General features: G+C 48.1%; 1 protein-coding gene and 1 pseudogene across 3 annotated transcripts in view; both read right to left on the bottom strand.

Annotated features, from left to right (window-relative positions):
* GGA2 (golgi associated, gamma adaptin ear containing, ARF binding protein 2) overlaps positions 1–23,539 on the bottom strand; it is a 31,609-nt gene extending 8,070 nt beyond the window's left edge. The window contains exons 1-13 of one of the 2 annotated variants that reach the window (XM_082431047.1): positions 23,354–23,538; positions 14,566–14,650; positions 13,683–13,758; positions 12,701–12,799; positions 9,846–9,969; positions 8,515–8,618; positions 6,952–7,032; positions 6,270–6,407; positions 5,108–5,189; positions 2,230–2,355; positions 1,342–1,464; positions 1,017–1,045; positions 490–623 (exon numbers count right to left, since the gene is read on the bottom strand). In XM_082431047.1, the coding sequence (XP_082287173.1) occupies positions 490–623; positions 1,017–1,045; positions 1,342–1,464; positions 2,230–2,355; positions 5,108–5,189; positions 6,270–6,407; positions 6,952–7,032; positions 8,515–8,618; positions 9,846–9,969; positions 12,701–12,799; positions 13,683–13,758; positions 14,566–14,650; positions 23,354–23,459 (1,307 nt within the window). In that variant the 5' untranslated portion in view covers positions 23,460–23,538. Of the gene's footprint in view, positions 1–489; positions 624–1,016; positions 1,046–1,341; positions 1,465–2,229; positions 2,356–5,107; positions 5,190–6,269; positions 6,408–6,951; positions 7,033–8,514; positions 8,619–9,845; positions 9,970–12,700; positions 12,800–13,682; positions 13,759–14,565; positions 14,651–23,353 lie in introns of both variants that reach the window. The other variant, XM_082431048.1, reaches the window with a different exon arrangement.
* On the bottom strand, positions 20,203–20,614 carry LOC309645671 (transcription and mRNA export factor ENY2 pseudogene; annotated as a pseudogene). The gene has a single exon. The product of its transcript is annotated as a transcription and mRNA export factor ENY2 pseudogene (transcript).
* Positions 23,540–23,930: the final 391 nt, after the last annotated feature.

A 23,930-nucleotide genomic window follows, 5' to 3' on the forward strand; every position in this document is an offset into this window, starting at 1 on the left:
ATGTCTCCAAGATGTGTGATATAAAAAACCACAGTGGAGTACAGTTTGTAAACTGTAATCTCATTTGTGTAAAAATAAGCCACAGTAACACATTACTACATGTGTAGAAAAAAAGCAAAGAAGGACCATTCAACATTGTCTTTAGAGAGTGATATTTGGGACTTTCTATATTATCTATTTCTCTAGTAATCAAACTTTGCTTCCAATTACACTGAAATCAGGAAAAAAAAAAACCCTATAAAGACAAAAAACGTCATCATCATCTACTGCTGCTGCTCCTTACACCCCTTTCTGGAGGTCTGGGCCAAAACGCGTATTTTCCTGACTTAGGATGCGGAGTGAAAGGAGCAGCACGCGTTGAACTTCGATAGAAAGGAAGCAGCCCTTCAGGCAGAGCAGCGTCCCTGGGCCCCTCTGCCTGGCCTCGTGCAGTGAGCGAGAACTGCACACAGGAGCCACTCCTCTACGTTCCTTGCCCACAGCACTCACAGAGGTCCCGGAGACGGCTGTGGGGAGAGGAGATCCAGCAAGTTCCTTTCTGCAGAAGGGCTCTGAACACCACCAGCCGGCAGCGTGCTGGTGGTAGGGTTCCTCTTTTCCTGACCGCAATTCTGACTCGCAACCTGTCAAAGCAGGAATGACTAACGTAAGGCCAGAGCACGAGTGACTATGAGCCATGGTAACATCATGGCACAGCTCTCCTGACCCCAAAGCCCAGGCTTACTACACTTCCTGGGGCAGGTGGAGAAAGGTCAAGAGGACGTGACTCCTCAGCAGACCTTTAGTAAGCGGGAGCCTGGATACAACAGAAGAGGGTAGGGAAGAAGGAGAGCAAAATCCATCCAGGGGTTCAAGCCAGACAGCAGAGGTGAGGAAGAGGCTTTGGACCTCCGAGTCCACGGTGCCACCAGGCTATGCTGTAGCCCTCCACCCTCCCCCAGGCACTGCTGCCCTCATAAAGGTAGGTTTGAGGGACTTGCCCTCTCCTCTCCGGTCCCTAGGAAGAGCTTCCTTACCTTTTTGGTAACTGGGCCATCACTGATCCCTGTAAAGAAGGAACAGAGTGAGATGCACATCAGTAGCTCTACCTGATATGAATTGGAGACTGATACCATCATCCTTTCTAGAATATTTAGAAAGCCTAGACAAAACAAATTACCCAAAGTCATTCAACTCATTCATGGCAAATCTGAAACTGAGTACAAGGAGGACCTCTCTGAACTTCCCGGTATACCCAATTCCTTCTAAAAACAGGCATAGTCTCCCCAAGGGGAATGGGCTTACTCTCTCCCTGGGAATCAGGGCCATTCTGTGCCTGCTGCCCCTAAACACCACCCTCACCTAGGGCTGCCAGGTCCTGATGCAGTAAAGATGGCGCCACAGTCCCAGCCTGCTCGGACCCACTGTCCACCTCCAAGTCAATCAGGGGGCAGTTCTTCATGCAGCCTGCTGGATTCTGAAACACTAGAAAACAGACACTTAGGAAAATAAGTCAGTCAGAAGAAGAGCAAAGTCTCCACTTAAAGGTTATCAGTTTCCCTCAGGCCTCCTCCCAATCAAAAGACATCACATCACCCCACCCTTAAGCACACCCCAGATGAACCTTCCACCTCAGCTGACTGGCTTGACTTACAGCCTTGAGTGGCATCTGAAATACGAGGTAACCAGAGGAACTGCCTTCCCACCCCAGTAAACACAGAATCCTCTAACGGTCCATTCAACCTGGACACTAGCAGAGCTGACTGCTCCAGGTCAGAGGCCTTTGAGGTTCTGACCACAGTGAATCAGAATCATCTCGAGTGCTTGATAAAAATGCGGGTCCCAGCTCTAAGTAGTCTTGATTCAGAAGGTCCGAGAATCTGCATTTTAACCAGTACTCCAGATGATTCTGATTTAGCTAGCCTGGCACTAGGAACCACCCGAAGAAGGTCATATTTTTTTTGGTGTGAGCTCCCATAAGTAAGCACTCATGAGAGGTGCAATCCAAACCTGGGCACGGTATAGCCACCGCTTCTGTTTACAGCCAAAGCTAGTTCCAGCCTAGCAGTCAACCCGTGATGGCACATGGGGCAGAGGCTGGCTATATAAAACCAGTTCTCAAGGGAAAGGGAAAAGAGGACATGCTCTCTCATTTCTATACCATAACCCAGAGCGTTCAGGGATCCATTTCTTTCCCGGTGTTTGCAGGCTGCCCCACGGCAGAGGGTGGGAGAGGCTCTCTGCACATACCTCTGGAGACAGTTATGTCTCCCAAAGAGCTGACCACTGTGTTCCCAAAGGTGACACGGCCCTCCATCACCTGTTTGTACAGCAGAACTCCCTGGGTGAGGAGGTCATTTGCCTGGAGAACCTCCGCTGAAGAATGAGAGAAAAATCAGAATCCCCTGCTTTAGCTACCAACAATCTCAGTCTTTTTTAAGCCACTCCACAAAGCAGCTGTCACACGGCTCTGCCAGGTTCAGTATATCCCTGCCTCCTGCCCCCAGATCACGAGATCAGTCCCCTGGCACACCCAGTCACTCAACCCCTGAACCTCAACACTTTCTTCGCAGGATGTAGGAGGAACCAAATTTTTTCACTTTCTTTGTCTGTACTGTCCAATATGATGGCCAACACTTGAAATATGGGTCTTTCAACTGAGGAACTAAAACTTTAATTAAAATTAAAATTCAAAACTTAAAGCTATTTTGTCAATGTGGATGCAAATACTAAAAGAAATTTTTGGTACTTTATTCAGTCATTGGGAAGCGTGTAGGAAAAAAGTTGGTACACGAATCTACTTTTTCACCTGTAAATTTTATAAAATCTAAGTACAGATCAAGTATTCCTGACGAAAATCTGACATCCAAATTGAAACATCCTGTAAGTATAAAGTATGCAGTGGATTTCAAAAATGTCAAGAGTATCTCATGATCTGGTTTACCTGCAAGAAAGCCTCTCTAGGAGAGAGACAGAACAGCAACAGGGCCAGGGGCTATGTATAACACTGCAGGCCACGGTACTAGGAGAGCACTGCAAGAGTGACCAACTATTCATTTCCTGTCAATTTTTAAACTGGATGGAAGTTGTGAACTAACACGAGGTTGAATTCACCTGGCAAAGTGTTTTATTTGGCATGTGCAAGGTGATTAAAATTTAAATTTTGTGACCTCTGACTTCATTGCAACCAGAGGAAATAACGGGTTTAGACAATAATTACATCACAAAAAAACCAGAAAACCAGACACCATGGGCCTCTTCACATCACCTGTGAAGCATTCTTGCTCCCCCTCACACGCCCCACCATTTGAACCTGAATCTGGGCAAGCCTCCTGATCCAATTCATAAGAAAGCAGGAATTTCAGAAATATCAGGAACAGAGAAACATTAAATACCATGGGAGGGCTTCCCTGGCGGCGCAGTGGTTGAGAATCCGCCTGCCAATGCAGGGGACACGGGTTCGAGCCCTGGTCAGGGAAGATCCCACGTGCCGCGGAGCAACTAGGCCCGTGAGCCACAGTTACTGAGCCTGCGCATCTGGAGCCTGTGCTCCGCAACAAGAGAGGCCACGATAGTGAGAGGCCCGCGCACCGCGATGAAGAGTGGCCCCCGCTTGCCGCAATTAGAGAAAGCCCTCGCACAGAAACGAAGACCCAACACAGCCAAAAATAAATTAAAAAAAAAAAAAAAAATACCATGGGAGATGCCATCAGAAAATTGAGACCAAGAGAAACTCTGCAAGTCAAAGGACATGTTTTTCATGCATGAAGTAAAAAAGAACGGGGGCTATCCATTAAAAGGGACTTAAATATCAACCAATTACAAAGCGTGTTTTTTCTTTTTGATACTGATTTATAACAAACTTAAAAAAAAGAAAGAGGGTCAGCAAGGAATGATTAGCGGGAAAAATGCCCAGGAAAATCTGAACACTGACTGGTTACTTTGAAATGTTTGGAATTTGCTTAAGAATAGAATTGGGAGGACTCCCCCGGCGGTCCAGAGGTTAGGACTCAGCGCTTCCACTGCGGGGGGCCCGGGTTCGATCCCTGGTCGGGGAGCTAAGGTCCTATAAAAGTAAGTAAGTAAGTAAGTAAATAAATAAAAGTAAATGCAGAGACAGTCATCAAACAGACATCTAATAAGGTGCCAGATCGTATTACAATAAAACAAATAGAATTGGGGACGTAGCGGGGAGGATGGAGGGAGAAAGCAGTACAGATAAAACAAGATCAAAAGACTGGCCATGAGTTGGTAATTATTAACAAAAGGTGAAGAGTACATGGGGATAGAATAAATCCCTGTTATGTGTTTTGAGATTTTCCATAAAATAAAATAGTTTTAAACGTTTCAATACCTGTGTACAGGATTACAGTTCTCCCCTGTGCCTTCCACTTGGTATCCCCACTTAGACTCCCCACCCAGCCCCTGAAGGCACTTTGGGTGTGAAACCTTCCAAGGAGCCCCTCGCAGCTGTTTCTCAGACCTCTGAGAACGTTCAGCCTTTCTTCAAGCCTTCAACTGTAGCCGCTCTTTCTTCTATCCCCTTCACACCCAATCTACATGGTAAATTTCCACCCTTATCTATGCTTTCAGACTTGCGGCTCATTTCTTGCTCAAACCTAGATTCCTCTGGAAATTAGGAGAATCAACTCAGGCCACGCCCTCCCCAAGCCCAACCACCATAACACCTAGGGGCCACTGTCCTGTTTCTGCGCCAGCAGCACGGCAGGAAGCCCCACGTCTGTCCTGCACTCTTGGGTGCTGTCTATGCCTAAAGAATAAGACTGTACCAAGGGACTTCCGTGGTGGTGCAGTGGTTAAGAATCTGCCTGCCAATGCAGGGGACACAGGTTCAATCCCTGGTCTGGGACGATCCCACATGCTGCAGAGCAACTAAGCCCGTGCGCCACAACTACTGAGCCCACATGCTACAACTACTGAAGCCCACACGCCTAGAGCCTGTGCTCCACAACAAGAGAAGCCACCACAATGAGAAGCCCGAGCAACACAATGAAGAGTAGCCCCTACTCGCCCCAACTGGAGAAAGCCCGCACACAGCAACAAAGACCCAACGCAGCCAAAAATAAATATAATTTTTTTAAAAAATTAAAGAAAAAGAAGATCATACCGAGCGCATCGTCGTCATCGGTGGTATCGCTTGCCAGCCGGAACAGGGTGGGCCGCAGCTTCTCACACCTCTCATACACGACCTACAAAACAGAGCTTGTTATATAAATTCTCAGTAAGTGTGTTATAAAAAAAGAAAGATCTCAAGATGTGTAAATGTGAAGAAATGGGAAATCTCTACACTGCTGTCAGAAATATAAAATGATACAAACACTCTGGAAAATAGTTTGGCAGTTTCTTAAAGAGTTAACAATACATGTAGCATATGACCTAGCAATCCCACGCCGAGGAGTTTACCCAAGAGAAAGGAAAGTGTATGTTCACACAAAATCCTGTATACAACTGTTTACAGCAGGTTAATTCATAATCACCCAAAGCTGGAAACAACCCAAATATCCATCAACAGACGAATGGATATACATATCGTGGTATATGCATACAACGGAGTACCACTCAGCAGTAAAAAGGAATAAACTACTGGGACCTCCCTGGTGGTCCAGTGGTTAAGACTCCACGCTCCCCAGCATAGCACAGGAAGATCAGCTCGGTGCTTTGTGACCACCTAGAGGGGTGGGATAGGGAGGGTGGGAGAGAGACGCAAGAGGGAGGGGATATGGGGATATATGTATACATATAGCTGACTCCCTTTGTTATACAGCAGAAACTAACACACCATTGTAAAGCAATTATACTGCGATAAAAATGTTAAAAATGGTAATAATAATAATGAACACTGCTTTGCAATCAAAAAAAAAAAAGACTCCACGCTCCCAAAGCAGGGGCCATGGGTTTGATCCCCGGTCAGGGAACTGAGACCCCACATGCCAAGCAGTGCAGCCAAAAAAAAAAAAAAAAAAACGAATGGGTCTCAAATAATTACGCCAAGGGGGAGAAGAGAAGCCAGACCAAAAAAAAAAGTGTAATACTGTATCATTCCATTTATATAAGAGTCTAGGAAATATATACTAATCAGAACAGAAAACAAATCAGCGGTTGCCTGGGGATGGGCAGAGAGGCAGAAACAGAAGGGAAGGGAATGAGGAAGTTGGGGGCGGGTGAGGGACATAAATTTTGATTGTATGATGACTTCCTGAAATACATGTGTATTCCTAGTATGTCAGTGATACTCAGGCCCACCTGAAATTTAGTTTTACAAAGAGTACCTGCAAGGCTGCCTGGTCTGGCGGGGCCTGCCCTGGCCTGCGGTACATGCTCAGCATCTCCTGCAGCACCTTCACGTGGCTCCGTACCTCCTCCACAGCACTGACTCTCTTGGACACCTTTTCTGATTTTTCTTGTTCCTTTTGGGAGAAAGAGGATGAAGTGAGGGAGCAGAAGCTCTGGAGAAAGCCTGAACAAGCGCCGGGAAAGGGGCGCTGCACTGTGGAGAGCTCAGGGAAGCCACCAAAACACGGAGTGGATGGAGTGTTCACTCAGCGGGTAGAGAAGATGCTCAAGGCCCGGAATTCCTGGGACAGACAATGCAGTTTGGGGAGCTGGGACTATTCCTTTGTACCACCAGCCTTAATCCCTCTGGAAAAGAAATTCCCAAACCGGGATTCTATCCACACCAATACCGGTCACTGGGACAGAAACTGGTGTCTGTGAAATGCTTTGAGTTCCTGGACAGAAGTACTTGAGAAACACACAGCAGTTTCTGCTTCCAGTCACCACCTCACTGCCCTTCAGGGAGCCCACAGCTGTTCCCCGGTTCAGGGCTAGGCGGCCATCCCTTCTCCCAGACAACTGTGTACCCACACCCTCCCTCAAGCATACACACACACATACACACTGCCCAGCCCCTGTCAAATGCTGGCTCTGCGGAACCCCCTGGAAAACGCCCACCTCCTTGACCAAATTCTTGATCAGCCGGTTTGCAGCCTGAAGATCCTCAGGATGGCTGCTCTTCAGAAGCCTTGTCAGAAGCTGAAGAGGGAACAAGACTAGGTGAAACCAATTCCCTCCGTGTCAAACGGCCCAGACTGACAGCACCAGCAATAGCAGAATCAGCACTAATAACAGCTCGCACATTTTATATGCATTATCTTACCAAACGCTCACAACGACACCATAACGTAAGGATTATGACCATCCCCACAGAACACTGGTTTCTCCATGGGGTAGGGAGGTGGATGTCCCCAGGGAACCTCTGGCAAAGTCCGCAGACATTTGCGGTCGTCACAACTGGGGGTACCCCTGGCATCTAGCGGGTAAAGAGATACTGTACACACTCTACCCTTCAGTGCCTAACGACCTCCAACAAGAAAGTTAACTGGCCCAAAATGTCAACAGTGCCAAGGCTGTCTTGGACTGCATACTCTGATGTGACAGACCCTGGCGATCTTGTCCACCTTATTCCCAATAGGTACAGGAGTCACTCACTCTTTGTTGGATGGATGGCAGGACAGATGGAGATACTGAGTGCCGGAGAGTCTAAGCAGCTGACACAAGACTATCTTTCTCAGAAGTCCATGCCACACCTCCTCCCCTGCTCCTCCCACCCCCTGCAACAGGGAAGCACCCGCAGGAGAGGAGCCAGAGGGAAAGCCGCCCAGAACCCAGCACAGCCCTGCTCATTCTGCCCACAGCGAGCACCTAGATCCAAGGGAAGAGTACAGCTGACAGCTGCAGTTGGAAGGCAGAGGGTACCAGAAGAGGCCCGTCCTCGGACTGGAGTCTTCCTGGTTCTATACACTCACCAGACCTTGTGAGGGACCAAGAACACTCATGACCAAAGCACTGCCACCTTTCAGGGGCACCCTGGAGTTATCCCTGGGTCTTGGCCTAGGTTTGGACCACCTTGCTTTTCCCTTCCCTCTCCTTACTGATGTCTGAGGAGCAACAATTCTGGGAGACAGTAATGGAAGGAAAATGGGTGAGATCACGCTTACTGACACTAAAAAGATCTGAGCCAACATACAACCAATTCTTTACTCCCCACTCTCCTCCCCCGACACCACACTCTGGATATGACCAACCACCCACATTACCCACTAGGGTTATCTTTTCGTACCTTCTTTCCCTCAGGAACACTGAACAGATAAAGTGAAAGATATAAAGAACAGGACACTCATCATTTGGCCTATCCACAAAGAAAACATCCAGACCTTAAGCTACCTCTCTCTGCTCCACAGGGAACTCAAAACCCACCTCCCCACACTCTCCCACACTTTGGTTCGGGATCAGGGGACATTGCAGGAGAGTCCCTAAAACAAGGGATCTGTGGTGGTGTGATGAATTGGGAGATTGGGATTGATATATATACACTAATATGTATAAAATGGACAACAAATAAGAACCTGCTGTATAAAAAGATAAATAAAATAAAATTCAAAAATTCAAAAAAAAAAAAGAAGGGGTCTGATCAGACTCCAGGTAGGCCACCAAGGTCAGGGAGAAGCTCCTTACCTTTGACTTTTCTTCATCGGCATCAAAGATGGAGCTCTTGGGCCAGGGAGAAGGTGGGGGCAAGATTTTATCCACTGGTAGTTTAGGGTCTTGCTTTATGATTCCTAAAACATGCAACTCATGAATATACGGATATAGGTACACGTTGACTTCAGCAGGATCCAGTATAAAGTCCAGAAACCCCTGGTTCCTGATGTCCCACCAGGAAAACACTGTCAACGACCTTACAGAGATACACCCAGGGTATGATCAAGGCTCTACATCCTCCCTTGGGAGAATCCATGGAACCAGCACAAAGCTGGGGAGGTCAGAGCCAACTAAATTAGAGCAGAACCGGACCGTAAGGCTAGTGGTCAATGGGCCTTACACTATACAAATACTGATCATTTTATGCAGGTATACAACCTCCCAGAGCCCAGAAATTAGTGTAGAATCCCTAATACTCCTAAAAATGTTAAGTGAGTGCATGCGACAGGGAGAAAAACAGTCCATCCTGAATCCAAGTTCCTCCCACAGAGCCCAAGAGAAAAGGAACATGGACTCCCAGCTTCTACACAGGACACACTCTGGGGCTCACAACACGAGAGGAATAGGCTCATTCTCCAGAGGCCTCACAAAAAGAGAATGGGAAAGGCCTGATGGCCCACTGAAATCCTTCTCTCCCGACCGAAAAGCCTCACACTGCTGGGGGAAGGACACCAAACCTGTTGTCCTTAGAACAGTGGTGAAAACCTACTGCAGCTGGAAAAAAAAGAAAAGAAAAGCCTGTGCCCCTGGGGGAGGGGCAGCAACGTGTCCTGGCCCAGACCCGAGTCGGGATGGGACAGGATCACAAACAGGTCCCACCAAGACCAGGGACACATGCCTGCCTGAGACTGAGGCTTACTCACAGCAGAACCAGCACCAGCACCACCAGGCTCTGGGCACTGAGGAACAAGCAGTAAGGGTCTACTGTCAGGAAAGGCGATGGAATAAGACCCCCTCTGAAGCGTAGAGCAAGAGGAAGACTCAAAGCTGAGAGTAGAGCAGACACTGAGAGAAACTCTCTAGCAAATCAGCCTCCACCCTAAACACGAGCTAACACTAGAGGGAAAGCTGGTATAGTGAGGGTAACTACAGCAACAACCGTCTCAAACCCAGCTCAACTCCTGTCAACCAGAAGGAAAGGTCTGCCCATTTCCAGGGATCAAAATTACCGTGTCAGCCTCTATTGTTGTATCTACTGGACACAAGATCTCCAGCTTTCACCCCAAACTGACAAAGCGTACAAAACAGCGAGAAGGAACAACTACTGTGAAAAGGGAATGCAACATAAGTAATGGTAGTGAGACCTTGCTTCTTCAGCATCTGGTAAGCATCTCGGATCTTGATGTCTTCTGGAAACCAGACTGTCCAACTGAAGAGTATTTCAATGACTCTTCCTTTAACTTTTTCTGTGGTCCAGGAGCCTAGGTACTGAAAAAGGAAAGGGAATTACAGAGCTGGAAGGGACTTAGTGAGACAGGAGGGAAGGCGGCAGAACATAACCTTTAGAGAATGACACAGCTGTTGAGGATACGACATAAACTGGTTAGAACCGATTAGGCCCAAGATGGCGGAAGATTTGACTTCCAGTAGACCTTGAGCTTCAGTATACGCTCATTGTAATACATTAGCTAAACGACACACCCACAGGTGCCATGACCATTCAGAGGCTGACCATAAAAGGTCAGAAAGTGAGTGGTGGCCCAATTCCTGGAAATCTCTGCCTCTTCCCCAAAATAGCTGGAATAATCCTCCCACTCGTTAGCCTATGAAATCACCCAACCCATAAAAACTAACCACCCCATATTTCAGGACTACTCTCACCTTTTGAGACATTCTACCTTTGGAATGTATATCTCTCTAAATAAATCTGTTTTCCCACTTAGTTCTCGGGGCAGAGCCGCCTTGCCTGCGTGCTTGTATCCCTCACAGGCATCCTATATTAATAAATCTACTTCTTGCCTATGACTTTGCCTCTTGCTGAACTTCTGTGCTGAGACATAATGAACCTGAGCTTCAGTAAGTCCTGACACCAGGTGACTGATTTTAATTAAAAGACAGTGGGTTTGGGACTTCCCTGGTGGCGCAGTGGTTAAGAATCCGTCTGCCAATGCAGGGGACACGGGTTCCAGCCCTGGTCCGGGAAGATCCCACATGCTGCGGAGCAACTAAGCCCGTGCGCCACAACTACTGAGCCTGTGCTCTGGAGCCTGCAAGCCACAATTACTGAACCCACATGCCACAACTACTGGAGCCTGCACGCCTAGTGCCCGTGCTCTACAACAGGAGAAGCCACCACTATGAGAAGACCGTGCACCGCAACCAAGAGTAGCCCCCGCTCGCCACAACTAGAGAAAGCCGGTGCGCAACAACAAAGACCCAATGCAGCTGAAAATAAATAAACTAATTAATTAATAATAATGATAAAAAAAAAAAGACAGTGGGTTTGAGTCCCAGCCCACGGGTTCAAGTCCCAATCTGAGTTTTGGCTGGGTTCAAATCCCATCCTAGTTGTGCAGTTTCATTAGTAGATTGCCCAGCCCACACTATCACTAAAGAGATGGCTGCTGAGGCCCAGAGAAGTGAGCTGCCCAAGGCTGGTAGAGGGCTGAGGCACAGCTAGAAGACAAATTATCTGGCACCCATTTCCAGGGCTCTTTCTGGGCTTCAAAGAATCAACCTACAAAGCCACTAAAATTAAATCCTACCATATATTGGCCTCTAAGTTAGAGCCACTGGGGACACTCATTATTTGACTGTGGCAAGTCTAGAATAAAAATGTATTTGGAATGAAAATAAGGTAAAGTGAAAGGAATTGCTGAAACTCAAATGTTTTGAATCATTATAAAAGATCCTCTTAAAATTAAAGGATTATGGAAATTTTTTTAAAAAAATTTTATATATATATATATATATATAAATATATATATATATATATAAATATATATATATATATATATATATATATATATATATATATATATATATTTGACCCTTGTCCTCAGTTCCTCCTGGCACAGAATTTCAAAGACCCTTGGAATTTCCTAAGTGACAGGAACGTCTTTTGTTATTTACAATGAGCCGCATGGACCATACCTGAGTTTCTGCTAAACACTCCTGGTGGGCACCTAGTTTCAAGGGAGGGATTGACCATGGGATTAGAGGGTTGGAACTTTCAGCCCTATCCTGACCTCCCCAAGAGGAGAGGGAGGCTGGAGACTGAGTTCAATAACATGGCCCATGATTAAATCAATCATGCCCAGATAATTCCAGATAAAAACTTCGAAACAACCAGGTCCAGAGAGCCTTCTGGTTGAACACATGAATGTGCTGGGAGGGTGGTATGCTCAGGTTCCACGGGAGAGGGCATGGAAGCTCTGCTCCCTCTTCACCCCCAAGACCTTGGCCTATGTATCTCTTGCATTTATATTCTTTACAGTAAAAGAATATTAGTAAGTATAGTGCTTTCCTGTGTTCTGTGAATCTTTCTAGTGAATTATGGAACCTGGCAGAGGGGGTCAGCGGAACCTCTGAACTTGTAGTTCGTCGGGCAGAAGTGCAAGTAGCTTGGACATCCCCGAGACTTATGACCGGTGTCTGAAGTAGGTGTAGTCTAGGTAGGACTGAGCTCTTAACCTGTAGGGTCTGTCCCAACTTTGAGTACTTATTTTCAGAAATGAATTAAATCACAGGACACCCAGTTGGTATCAGAATTGTTGGGAAGCAGCAAAGGAAGGTTCCACCAATGTTAGTTACCCGAGAATGGTGTCGCTAAGACAGGTACCAGGAGGAAAGCTACAGAAGACAAGGAAAGAGAAACTTAGAGCTACACCCGGCATGTCTTGCTGTCTCTACCAGGAAACCTGTGCCCACCAGCTACGCCCCTCTGTGCTCGCCCCTCTAGGCCACCTGTCTACAAGGCCATCTTTAAAGGGAGAATTTGAAAATGCTAACAATCAAAGGGCGGGGATCAGCTGATGACCATGACCATCATCCTACACCTTGGAGAGGAAAGCTTTCACCTCTCAGCTCTCACAAAACTGGGACAGGCTGGCAGGTTCTACCCATGAGCAGGTCTGCCTCTGGACCAAGAAGGGTGACAGGAGTTTGAAAGCTGGGGGGCATGCAGAACAGCGAGCAAAGCCAAGCCCAGGGTACTCACCTTTGGGGACAACACTTTGATGAGCTCGTTCAGGAAGCGGAACTTGGCCACCTCATTGTGGAACTTCTCCCCACAGTGGTTCACACACACCTCCAGCACCTGCGCAGACACAGGACCCCCATGAGAAGGGGAAACCATTGGCTCCAGGGCTCATTTAAACCTGGTAAGTATTTGCTGAAATCACGGCTCAAGACTGAGGACACTAAAGTTTGGGAGAAAGGGTGACACTTTTAGATTAAGAAAAAAAAGCGCCTGTTTGCTCTTGTTGTAACTGACAGGTTTGTGCCCAGGAAACAGCTCAGTGGGGTACCCTGAGGTCAGCCCACCTTTTAAGGAGACCCTTTGGGCAGGTGAAACCAGTCAGAGAATCACTTCCTTCTTTCTCCTTAGAGGCAGAAATTGGACATGGAATACCCAAGAACTGTTAAACTACGGGTTACCTGCTGGCACTCAAGTGACAAATGGGGCATGTAAATGTTTTCTTTGGTCCACAATCTTGCTTAACATTTCAAATCAGTCACCAATATTGAAAAATTCAGAGAATTCATATATTTAAAAATCTAGATTTCCAGTTTCTCTTAAACAGGAAGTTCTAGCAACATTGGGCCCAAACTCACGCCTGGCAACAGCCAGCGGGTCCTGCACTGTAGCTGCCCTCTTTAGACTGGGAATGGGCTCTCCAGTTCTTTGGTCCCCACCCAGCAGCTCATTCACTTATGTTACCAATCTGGCCCTGTGGGATTTGACCTTGCCAGCCCTGGTCTAAAAAGGGCAAAAAGAAATAAAGCCTTCCTTTCCTTCTCGCAAAGCGGGCTCAATACTACTCTCCAGAAACAGATCTAGGATGGGGCAATCTGAGCCCAGAACTCCCTCCAGCCTGCTTTCTCAAGGCCAGTGAAGGTGAACCTCTCAGAGTCTCTTCCCCACGGAAATGCTAGCCTCAGGACAGGAGAGCTTAGGCTAAGGGGCAAGCCGAACTCACCGTTAAGGCATAAAGAGCTTCTTTCTCTTGTGGAGACTGGATCTTGTGGGCCAGTAGCCAAGGTGCATGGGTTGAGCTAAGGGAAAACAAGACACCTGGACTCTGGGCGGAGAGGAACACACCAGCCTGGCTGAGCACACCTGGTAAAGTCCCCTCTCCTCCAGGAGCTCGGGTCCCAGAGCAGAGGTGGGATGTGACTGCACACAGCCGGGCATGAGCCCCTGAAGGAGGCCGACTCCCACCCACCCTCCTCATAGCTACACTTCCAGGGCACACCAACCTCTCCCCAGTCAACCCACCCCTACAACTTCCAGACCTGTGAGTAACTTGGTCGTGAGCAGCACAGACCTTGTCTGTCATATGACAACTGCTCAGTTAACACTAGAGCAGAAAATGTGATCAAACTTCTTGCTCGTTTCTAAATGAATATTCAGCAACATGGAGATAAAACATCCGGATGACTCACTCATTTCTTAAATTCCTATCCAGATACTTTAGAAACCAAATTCAACAAAATCTTACCCCTTTTTCCCCTGCTTTTTCTTAAGAAAGACTGCATTTAAATTATGGAGAACACACTGATCTTTCACATTGCTACGTACCCTAGCTACATTCTATCCCTAACATTCAGAGATGTTCTCAGGAGTAGTGTTTCATAACACTATTTAAAATTTTTTAAATAACTGCCAGTTACAAACTGACTATTTGTTTTTTAGAAAACCACAAGAATTTGCTATTTCTAGAAAAATAATGTACTCAGTAGATCATAAAGGGAGAAAAAAAGGAAACAACAATCTATGCTACGTAAAACAATCCTGAGAAACAAAGGCATGCACAGTCTGAGGTGCCCCCAAAGTCAAGCATGTGTGTGAAGTCACCTTACCCATTGGGATCAGTGTTCACTTGGTCACAGAAATTCTGGATAGCTGACCAATCCTGTTCTGACATGCTTGGGTCTGTGGCTTTATCTGTCAAGGAAATAAAAAGTAAAATTAAAGTATAATAAAGAGAAACATACACCTCTCCACACCACTAGCCCCCCAAATATGACAACAGCCAAGGACTGTGCCATCACCTCTAGGGGATCAGACCCAGTGAGCAGACAGCTGAAAGGGACAGGGGCCTGGACTGATCATCATCGGCAGGCACAGTGTCTGGCCCATGATACAGCCTCAGTGACCGTTTGCTGACTGAATGAACCACTAAACTGGTTAACAAGCTACTGTCCTGAAAGGGGCTCCATTCCCAGTGCAGGGGATGGCCTATGTGCACCTTCTTCATGCCCGTGTCAGGACTCCCCCACTTTGGCCCTGCAATGACGGGCTTGGGCCAGCATCTGGGCATGGGCCAGAACCTGTAAGCTTCTTAGCCATGTGACAGGAAGACTAGAACATACAATGAAGCCCTGAGCGGCTCCCACCATATCCTCAAAGTAACAGGCCCAAATCTGAGCCTCCATTTACTGAAATCTCCTGACCATCCCATGTAAGAAGCTTCTCCACATGTCAGTGGCTTATCCAGTCTGACAAGAGGACCTCCTTGCCTTCACTCCTAAAAATGCTATTTCTCTCTGCTACCATACACATGCCCAAGGAACCCAGATCTAGTCACGCTAGGGTCTCCCCCATTGGAACGTTCATATTTGGATGAAATCTCGGGACACGGAGCATGAAGAGTACCAGGGCACAGCCAGGAGCAGGAGATACCTGGAGAAAGAGGGATTATCAGAAGGCCTAATGTTGAGACCCTGCTCCACTGAAGGGAGGGGCAATCCTTGACTTCCTGGAATGAGGGGTTGTGTGTATCTTTCCTGGTGCTTGATGGTAGCAGCTTCTTCCTCTCCTCCCACTGCTGCTGCCTAGAATCCCCAGCCAGCAACCCAACAAGCATGCCCATTCCACATGTCCCGCCCCCAGACTGAACCAGGCCACATTCTCACAAAGGAGTTGCTGAGACTGTCTTCGTCCTGCCCTTTCATAACATTTCCCTTACTCCCCACTGTCCAGCCTGTCCTGGCCTACCTGGCTCTCCAGTGAAATATCTTACTGGTCCTGACAGAGAAGCTCTTTCAAGCTCTGCAAATAAGTAATTCTTATGGTCATATCTCTGACACTATTCCTCTTGCCTGAACGTCCTCTTTTCACCTCTCAAAATCCTATCCATTCTTCAAGGCCACTCTGAATTTCCATCTCCTCCCAAAAGCCTCCTCCCACTGCTCCAGCCCCTACTAATTCTCCTCCCTTCTGATCACTTAAGACTACACAGTCAACCAGAGTTTAACTTTTCCAGACAGCAGTCACATTGATGTCATGCAGAAGTCACGTGCCCCACAGCTCAACAATGAGGTTCAGAGGACATCTTCCCACCCACCAACTCCATCCTAAGTGAAAAAAGACAACAAAGGAGAGCAAAGGAATTAGATGATCAATTCCCATATGCCCCTCACCTTTTTCCTCCTCAAAGCTCTTTCCCTATGTTCCATCTCTCAAAATGCTGTTCACCTTTCGAGTCCCAATTCAAATGCCACTTCATAAAGACTTTCTTAATCTTTCTATATCTCCCACCCCCACAAAACAGAAGCCATCTCTTCCGTCTCAGAAGGCCCACATCTTACGTGCTCTTTCAGGATGGGGATCTCCAGCTCCATCCCTTATTAGTTACATGTCCTTGGGCTCTCTGAGCCTCAGTTTCCTCAACTATAAAATAAGGAAAATAGTACCCTCCTCATGGGATAGCCATGAGATTTTTAAATGATAGTGTCTAAAGTACTCAGTATAGCGGCAAACATTAAGTAATCAATAAAAGATAGCTTATCTTATAATAGTCTCTGCCTTTTACTTTAGTATGTACACATGACTTATTACACTTAAACTTCAAAAGTTTATTCAAAACGAAGGCAGAGGGACTTCCCTGGTGGTCCAGTGGGTAAGACTCCATGCTCCCAATGCAGGCGGCCCGGGTTCGATCCCTGGTCGGGGAACTAGATCCCGCATGCGTGCCACAACTAAGAAGTCTGCATGCCGCAACTAAAGATCCCACATGCCACAATGAAGATCCCGCATGCCGCAACTAAGACTCAGCAGAGCCTAAATAAATAAATAAATATCTTAAAAAAAGTTGGTAGCAACATATTCAGTAAATGTCAAAAAAAAAAAAAAAATGAAGGCAGAAGCCATATGTTTCCTATAGTGCTTAGTACAATGCCTTACCCATAGGCACAAAATAATTACTCATGAAATAAACTTAAGGCAGTGATTTCCAGAGAGTCTGATTAAGGAGGTCTGACTCATCTAAGATAATTCTTTACCCTTTAAGCTTCATTAAGTTTCACTTCACTACAAGGTCAAGCTTGACACCTAAAAGGCATTCAGACCTCAACACTTGACTCTACGCCCTAGTGGCAAAGATCAAGCAGGACCCCAATTCACCACGCAGAATCCAGCTCTCTCCCTCCTCCCCTACTGCCAGGTCACCAGTTTTTCCAAAGAAAGGAAGGAAAAAACCTCTGTAAGGTTAAATAATGTTCTAAACCCTTAACCAAGGCAAAGCAGCAAAAAGATCTATAAAGTGTAAGTTATTTTATTTGCTATATCTTATATAATAAGGATTCCCTCAAGGTTTTTCATAGCTCCCAAATAATAGCAATAATAGTAATAGCTGCCCTCCCACTCCACTTTGTTTTTGCTGTGGGTCAGACAAGATGCTGAGTGTTTTCCAAGCATCCCTTTCCTGTAAACCTCAGAACAACTGAAGTTGGTACTACTACCTCACCACTGAAGAAACCTGCCCAGCCACAAAGCTAGAAAATGAAAAAAATTCAATCCCAGGTCTGCCTGATTCCAGGGCCCAAATGTTTCTCAGGGTTAAGTCTTCAGTTCCTTGGCAAAGGCAGGGCCTCTTTTGGGAACTAGCTTCTTTGACTTTCTTACCACTAAGTTATTATCTCCCTAAGGCAGGAAGAAGGTCTGTCTCATTCACCTTCCCATCTCCAACACCTAGAATAGTCATCAGCGTGGATATCTACTAATGAATGAATGATTCATCTTTTACTATGCAGAGTCTGGCCAGCTGGCTGCACATATTGCTGACACCAGGAGATGGCTATTCCAGTTCTGGAATAACTGGATCTCTGAACACCTAATTCCATCCTGCCAAGCTATTTCAGTGGCTTTGAGCAGCTCTAGAGAAAATGACCTCCAGAGGACCAGTAGCTCGGTCTGATCAGCCCAGAGCAACCCTCCGGGTCTGTTTGACTCCAATTTGCCCCAAGGGGTGGCTAGGAGCCAGACAGGGCCTGGTCAGGTAGAAACTCAAAAAAAACTCTACTCCGGGACTTCCCTGGTGGCACAGTGGTTAAGGCTCCACACTCCCAATGCAGAGGGCCCAGGTTCCATCCCTGGTCAGGGAACTAGATCCCACATGCATGCTGCAGCTAAGAAGTCCGCATGCTGCAACAAAGTTCTCGCATGCTACAATGAAGATCCCGCGTGCTACAACTAAGGAGCCAGCGAGCTGCAACTAAGACCCAGTGCAACCAAATAAAATTAATTAATTAATTAATTTTTTTTTAAAAAAACAACCCTACTTTGCTTCACCTATCACCGCCCCATCAAGAATGGCTATCATGGGCTTCCCTGGTGGTGCAGTGGTTAAGAATCCGCCTGCCAATGCAGAAGACACAGGTTCGAGCCCTGGTCCAGGAAGATCCCACATGCTGCGGAGAAACTAAGCCCGTGCGCCACAACTACTGAAGCCCGCACACCCTAGAACCCGTACTCTGCAACAAGAGAAGCCACCGCAATGAGAAGCCTGCTCACCGCAACAAAGAGTAGCCCCTGTTCACCGCAACTAGAGAAAGCCCACGTGCTGCCACAAAGACCCAATGCAGCCAAAAATAAATAAATAAATAAATAAAATAAAATAAAATAAAATAAAAGCATTTATCTCATCACAAATGCCTTTATCACTAAAAAGAATGGCTATCCTGGGCACCAAGGTGGTTTATTTAGCTGGCACTCGGGCAGGACAAATATAGGACTACTGCCATATATTTGCTTAATAAAAGCAATGTCTGTATGCATTTCAAGTCTGCTACAGCAGGGGTCCCCAACCTCCGGGTGGACCTTACTGGGCCTCAGCCTGTAAGGAACCGGGCCGCACAGCAGGAGGTGAGCGGTGGGCTGGCGAGCGAAGCCTCATCTGCCGCTCCCCCATCACTGGCATTACCTCCTGAAGCACCTGCCCACCCCCAGCCCCTCTTTACTCCCCCGTCCGTAGAAGAATTTTCTTCCACGAAACCAGTCCCTGGTGCCAAAAAGGTTGGGGACCGCTGTGCTACAGGGTGAGCGGTATTAAGAAAACAGCTAAGGGGGACTTCCCTGGAGGTCCAGTGGTTAAGACTCCGCACTTCCACCACAGGGGGCGTGGGTTCGATCCCTGGTCGGGGAACTAAGATCCTGCATGCCATGCAGTTCAGCACGGTGCCCCCACCCCAAAAAAAATTTTTTTAAAAAGAAAGAAAAATTAAAAAAAAAAAAAAAGAAGGAAAGAAAACAGCTGAGCCCTCCATCTGTGAATGAAATGATTCATCTTTTTTTTGGCCATGCTGTGGGTTTGTGGGATCTTAGTTCCCTGACCAGGGATCGAACCCTGGCCACGGCAGTGAAAGCACTGAGTCCTAACCCCGGGACCATCAGGGAATTCCCTGAAATGGTTCATCTAACAGTGACTAATTCAAAAGTCAAATCATCTCACATCAGCTGCCACCCAACCACCAGGGTCATGACCCTGGCGCTAGAGCAGCCTGTGCTACTAAGGGGAGCCCTGAGGCTGTGGGGAGCGCTCACCTTGAGAACACTTAGAACTCAACCCCGTAGCAGTGCTCACTGCATGGGGGAATCCTATACAGGGTACACATCGACCCCTACATCCAGCAATCATTCAATTAAGCACACGCTGAAAGCCCAAGCAAGACCCGCCACAGGAATGACCTATGCTTGGGCTCCAAGATAACCCTTGAGAAGCTGGGAGAGTATAAATAGAGCCACTCCCATCCCCAAAGGAGGCATAAAAGCAAGGCTAGGAGACAGGACTTTTCACCTGGGAGTAGGTCCGAGTGGAAGGAGAGAGATTTACTGAGCAGCCTGCCTTAGCTTTACTTAAGCTACTGACTCCTTGGCAGCACTACCAGAGCTAGAGACCAAGAGGCCCCAGGGCTGCTGTTAATAGCACAAGACTCCCAGCAACCCGAAGTGTCCACTAACAAGGAACTGGTTAAACAGAGTATAGCACCCCACGGAATGGGGCACACGAGGCGTTTCATTAACAAGAATGAGGCAGCTCTAAATGCAGTCATGTGGAACAATGCCCAAAATAAACTAAGTGGGGTAAGAAAAGCTGCAAAATGCCCAGAAGCTGCTACTTGTTTTTGTGTTTTTTTTTCATTCATGAGACATTAAAATAACACATTCAGGGGAAAAATATCAATACAATTGTATACATCATTACTGAAAACTGTATATACCATCATACAAAAAAGGATTTTATTTTGGGAAATCGATTCCTAATTTATGGCAAATTTTACTTTCAGAAATAAAACCACAAAACAACACAATCTAATTCAATCTTAAAGGCCGGCATGCTGAGCAAGGAATGTTCTTATTCTTCGTAGGAGCTCCTTCTTTACACTGTCAGGTACCAGGGCTCTGCCTTTTGGTGTGACTTCAGCTACCAAGTCATCAACACTAACGTGTTCTAGTCCTTTTTCTTTAATTACCTCTTTACAGTGTGCCTTCAACTGATCCTTCCAGCCACATTCAATTAATTTAGCTCTCAGCAACTCTTTGAGGCGTTCTCTTTCTCCAGTTTCTATCAACTTTTGGTTAATTGGACGCTCTCATCTGCGCATCTTTGTTCATCTTGCTAACCACACTCTTCAGCTGCCTGGACCTAGACCCTCAGCAGCTTGGGCATCTCAGCGCACAGAAAGCTAGCACACCTGCTACTTGTATTTTTAAAGCATGAACTTCTGCTGAAACAGCTTCCTAGGTCTGATGTTCCTCTTCTTTTTTGGTAACACAACACGAGTTAGTTTTCTGCCACTCCCAACTAAGAAGACTAATGATAATAATAGCTAACACTGTGTGCCAGGCACTATCCTGAGTGCTTCACACGTACTAACTCCTCTCATCCTCACAGCCCCGGGACGGACATGGTATTACATTCCGATCTTAGGGACACAGCTGCCTTGCCTGCTGAGGTAAGACCTGACAGTGAGCTGAGCTCGGGGGTCCTCAGACTCCCCTAGAGTGACCTCCGTCTCCATCCAGTCCAGACTCACGGTGCTTTCCTTCAACGACACTCCTGTCCTTGCCCCACCACCAGCCCCTCTACCCCTTGTCCTCCCACGTACCACCTCCACTGCGCCCCAGCCCCCAGAAGTCTGGTTTACACAGTTCACTTTCTCTGCCCTACGGAGGGGCGGGGGCGGGGAGGTGCAAATCGCACAACCACGAAGACTACAAGATACATTTCTGAAGTCCACTCCACACTCCAGAGCCCAAACTCAGAGGATCTCAGGTGGGGAGGGGAGAGGTGAGCCTGCCCCTCTCTGCCAGGGCACATCTGGTAATGTCTGGAGGCGTTTTTGGTTGTCGAGACTGGGGAGTGGGTGTGTGCTATTGGTACAGGTTCTAGCCCTACCCGAACAACTGGAAGATCTCACAACTTTGGGACCACACTGGCTGGCCTAAAACAGCGGGAGCTTCAGGACCCCCTCCTTGAGCAGCCACAGTTCCCTTTTTCTCCCCCACCTGTGTCGGCCGCTAGCTGGCCTCTAACTCAGCCCACTTGACTTTTGCAACTCCACTGCCTCCTAGTCAACCACCTTCTGTCCCCACCATTTAACACTAAGGTAGCTCAGTAACCTTTCAGTCGCCAAATTCGAAGTTCCCCCTCCTCCTTCCTCCTCCTACTCTATCTCTCAGCAGCAAAACCACCTACCAACTACATCCACCTGCAGCTCCCCACCGTCCAAGCTTCCCCCTCCACGCCCAGCCTGTAGGCTCCGCCTTCTGTCTCCAGGCTGCTTTTCCCGCCTGCTTCTTCCATGTTGAGATTCTCCATGCTCCATCTGCAAACCTCTGCTCTTCCTAATGGGCACAGCCTCCCTGGACAAGCTCATTGCCAGTGAACTGAAGGTCCCAAGTTGACCTCCAGCTCTTTTACCCTCTCTGGAGCCAACCAACTGCCCAGAGAGCTTCTCTTTGTGCCACAAGCACCTCAAACTCCACAAGTCAACAAGTGAGACATCTGTAACCAACCAGATACCTGGGCCTGAAACCTGGGATCCATCCTAAATGCCTCCTGGTCTCTTGCCTCTATTCTAATGCATCAAGCCTGCTGATGGTACTAGCTAATTATTTCTACTCTCCATCCCAATACCTTTGTCCTACTTCACCCCCCACTACCAGAAGAGCTTTTCATCTACTCTCTCTGCTTGAACTCCCCCATCCCTAACCAATTCGTCTCTTCTCACGGCTGCAAGTGATGCTTTTAACAAGTGTACTGGATCAGAGTCCCAGGCTGAAAACGCCAACATCCCCTCCCCTACTGCATCAGGGATAAACTGAACTCCTTTCTGCAACATACAAGACCCTTGAAGATCTCACTCCAATTAGCAGTGCAGACTCTTTAGGCTTTGCACTCCTGCAGAAATGACCTCCTTCTTCCCAGAATGCTCCACACCCTCCTGTTCCCCCAGCTTTTGCACATGCAGTTTCCTGCATCTGAAATGCTGTCGCCTCCACTGTCCACTCAAATGCTATGTCCCCTGAGACAATCCCCAGGTAAACAAACCCAACTCCCACCACCGCACTTTAAACCCGGCTCCCTCCCAATCTGCAGGTAATGTAACAAAGTGCTGTTACTGTCGGCTTGTACCACCCACTTAAAAATGTCTTTGTGAGCAAGGACCCTGTGTTACGCATCTCAGTACTCCCAGCACCCAGCAGAGCCCGATACAAGGAGCATATGCTTTATTCTCCTGGAATTTCGGGTCCCCACCGGTAACGCAGGAACAATAACGACCCTTACGACTGCCGTGAGTCTTCCAGGAGACAATACACATAAGAAACCCGGCCACAACCCACATGCACAAAAGGTGTAAAGGGCTTGTTTTGACATTAAAGTCGGCAGCCAGAGACAGCTCCTTCCCACAGGGTGGGTATGTGGCACAACTGAGGAAGTCGAAAGGTCCCCATCTGTAAAACGAGGTTAAAAACAGAAGCTGTCTCTTGGGGTCGTAACGAGGATTAACAGTGGCTGAAATGCTTTCCAGCACAGTGCTTGGCATAAAATCAAAGCTCAATAAACCTTAGCCATTATGTTGTTAACAGTGTTCATGCACCGCGACTGGGGGAGGTTGGGAGGAGGAGGGGGAGCAGAGCGCCCAGCCTCGGGTCCGCAGCCCTGGCGGATTCCTGGGACTCCTCTCGGGGCCTCCCCGTGGCGATCCTCCCACCCGCGCCGGGCCCAGCCCCGCTCCCCGGGCGCCGACCTCCCCGCGGCCACCCGTCCCGCCGCCGGCCTCAGAAGAAAGGCCCAGGGAGGCGGGAAGCCAGGCCTCACGTGGGGCGCTGGGCCCGCGCCGAGGGGCGGCCCTGGCTACTCACTGAGCCACAGCTCCAGCGCCGCCGCCGGCCCCGGGGGCCCCTCGGCCAACTCGGTCCCAGCCGCGGCCCCGGCCCCCGCCGCCACCGCCGTCGCCGTCGCCGCCATAGGCCCAGCCCCGCAGCCGAGGCCGCGGCCTCCCCTGCCCTTCAGCCGCCGGCGTCTGGCGTGTTCCGGGGCTGCCGACGCGGCAGGCGAGGGTCGGCACGTGATGGGACGGGGCCCGTGGTGCCACGCCCACACACCAGGCCCCGCCTCCGCGCAGGCCCCGGGCCGGGGGTGCAGCCTCCCCGACAGCGCTCCTCCACGCGCGGGTCGGGCTCGCGGACTGGTCTTCCAGACCCGCAACCAGGTCAAAGTTGGTCAAGCCGACCTCGCAAGGCCTGCCAGATGAAATAGAGGACGCCCCGTTAAATTTGAGTCTCAGGTAACGAATTCTTCTAGCATTTTTATTCCGGACTGTCTTTCTGGACCATCACCTCCTTCCATACTTTGCTTTATTTTCTCCGTAACACATTACACCATGAGCGTACTAGATATTTACTTACTATATCAAAGGGTAATTCCCCCCCCCGCAAA

This window comes from Balaenoptera physalus, assembly GCF_965194825.1.
Source record: "Balaenoptera physalus genome assembly, chromosome: 16".
Classification (NCBI taxonomy): Eukaryota; Metazoa; Chordata; class Mammalia; order Artiodactyla; family Balaenopteridae; genus Balaenoptera; species Balaenoptera physalus.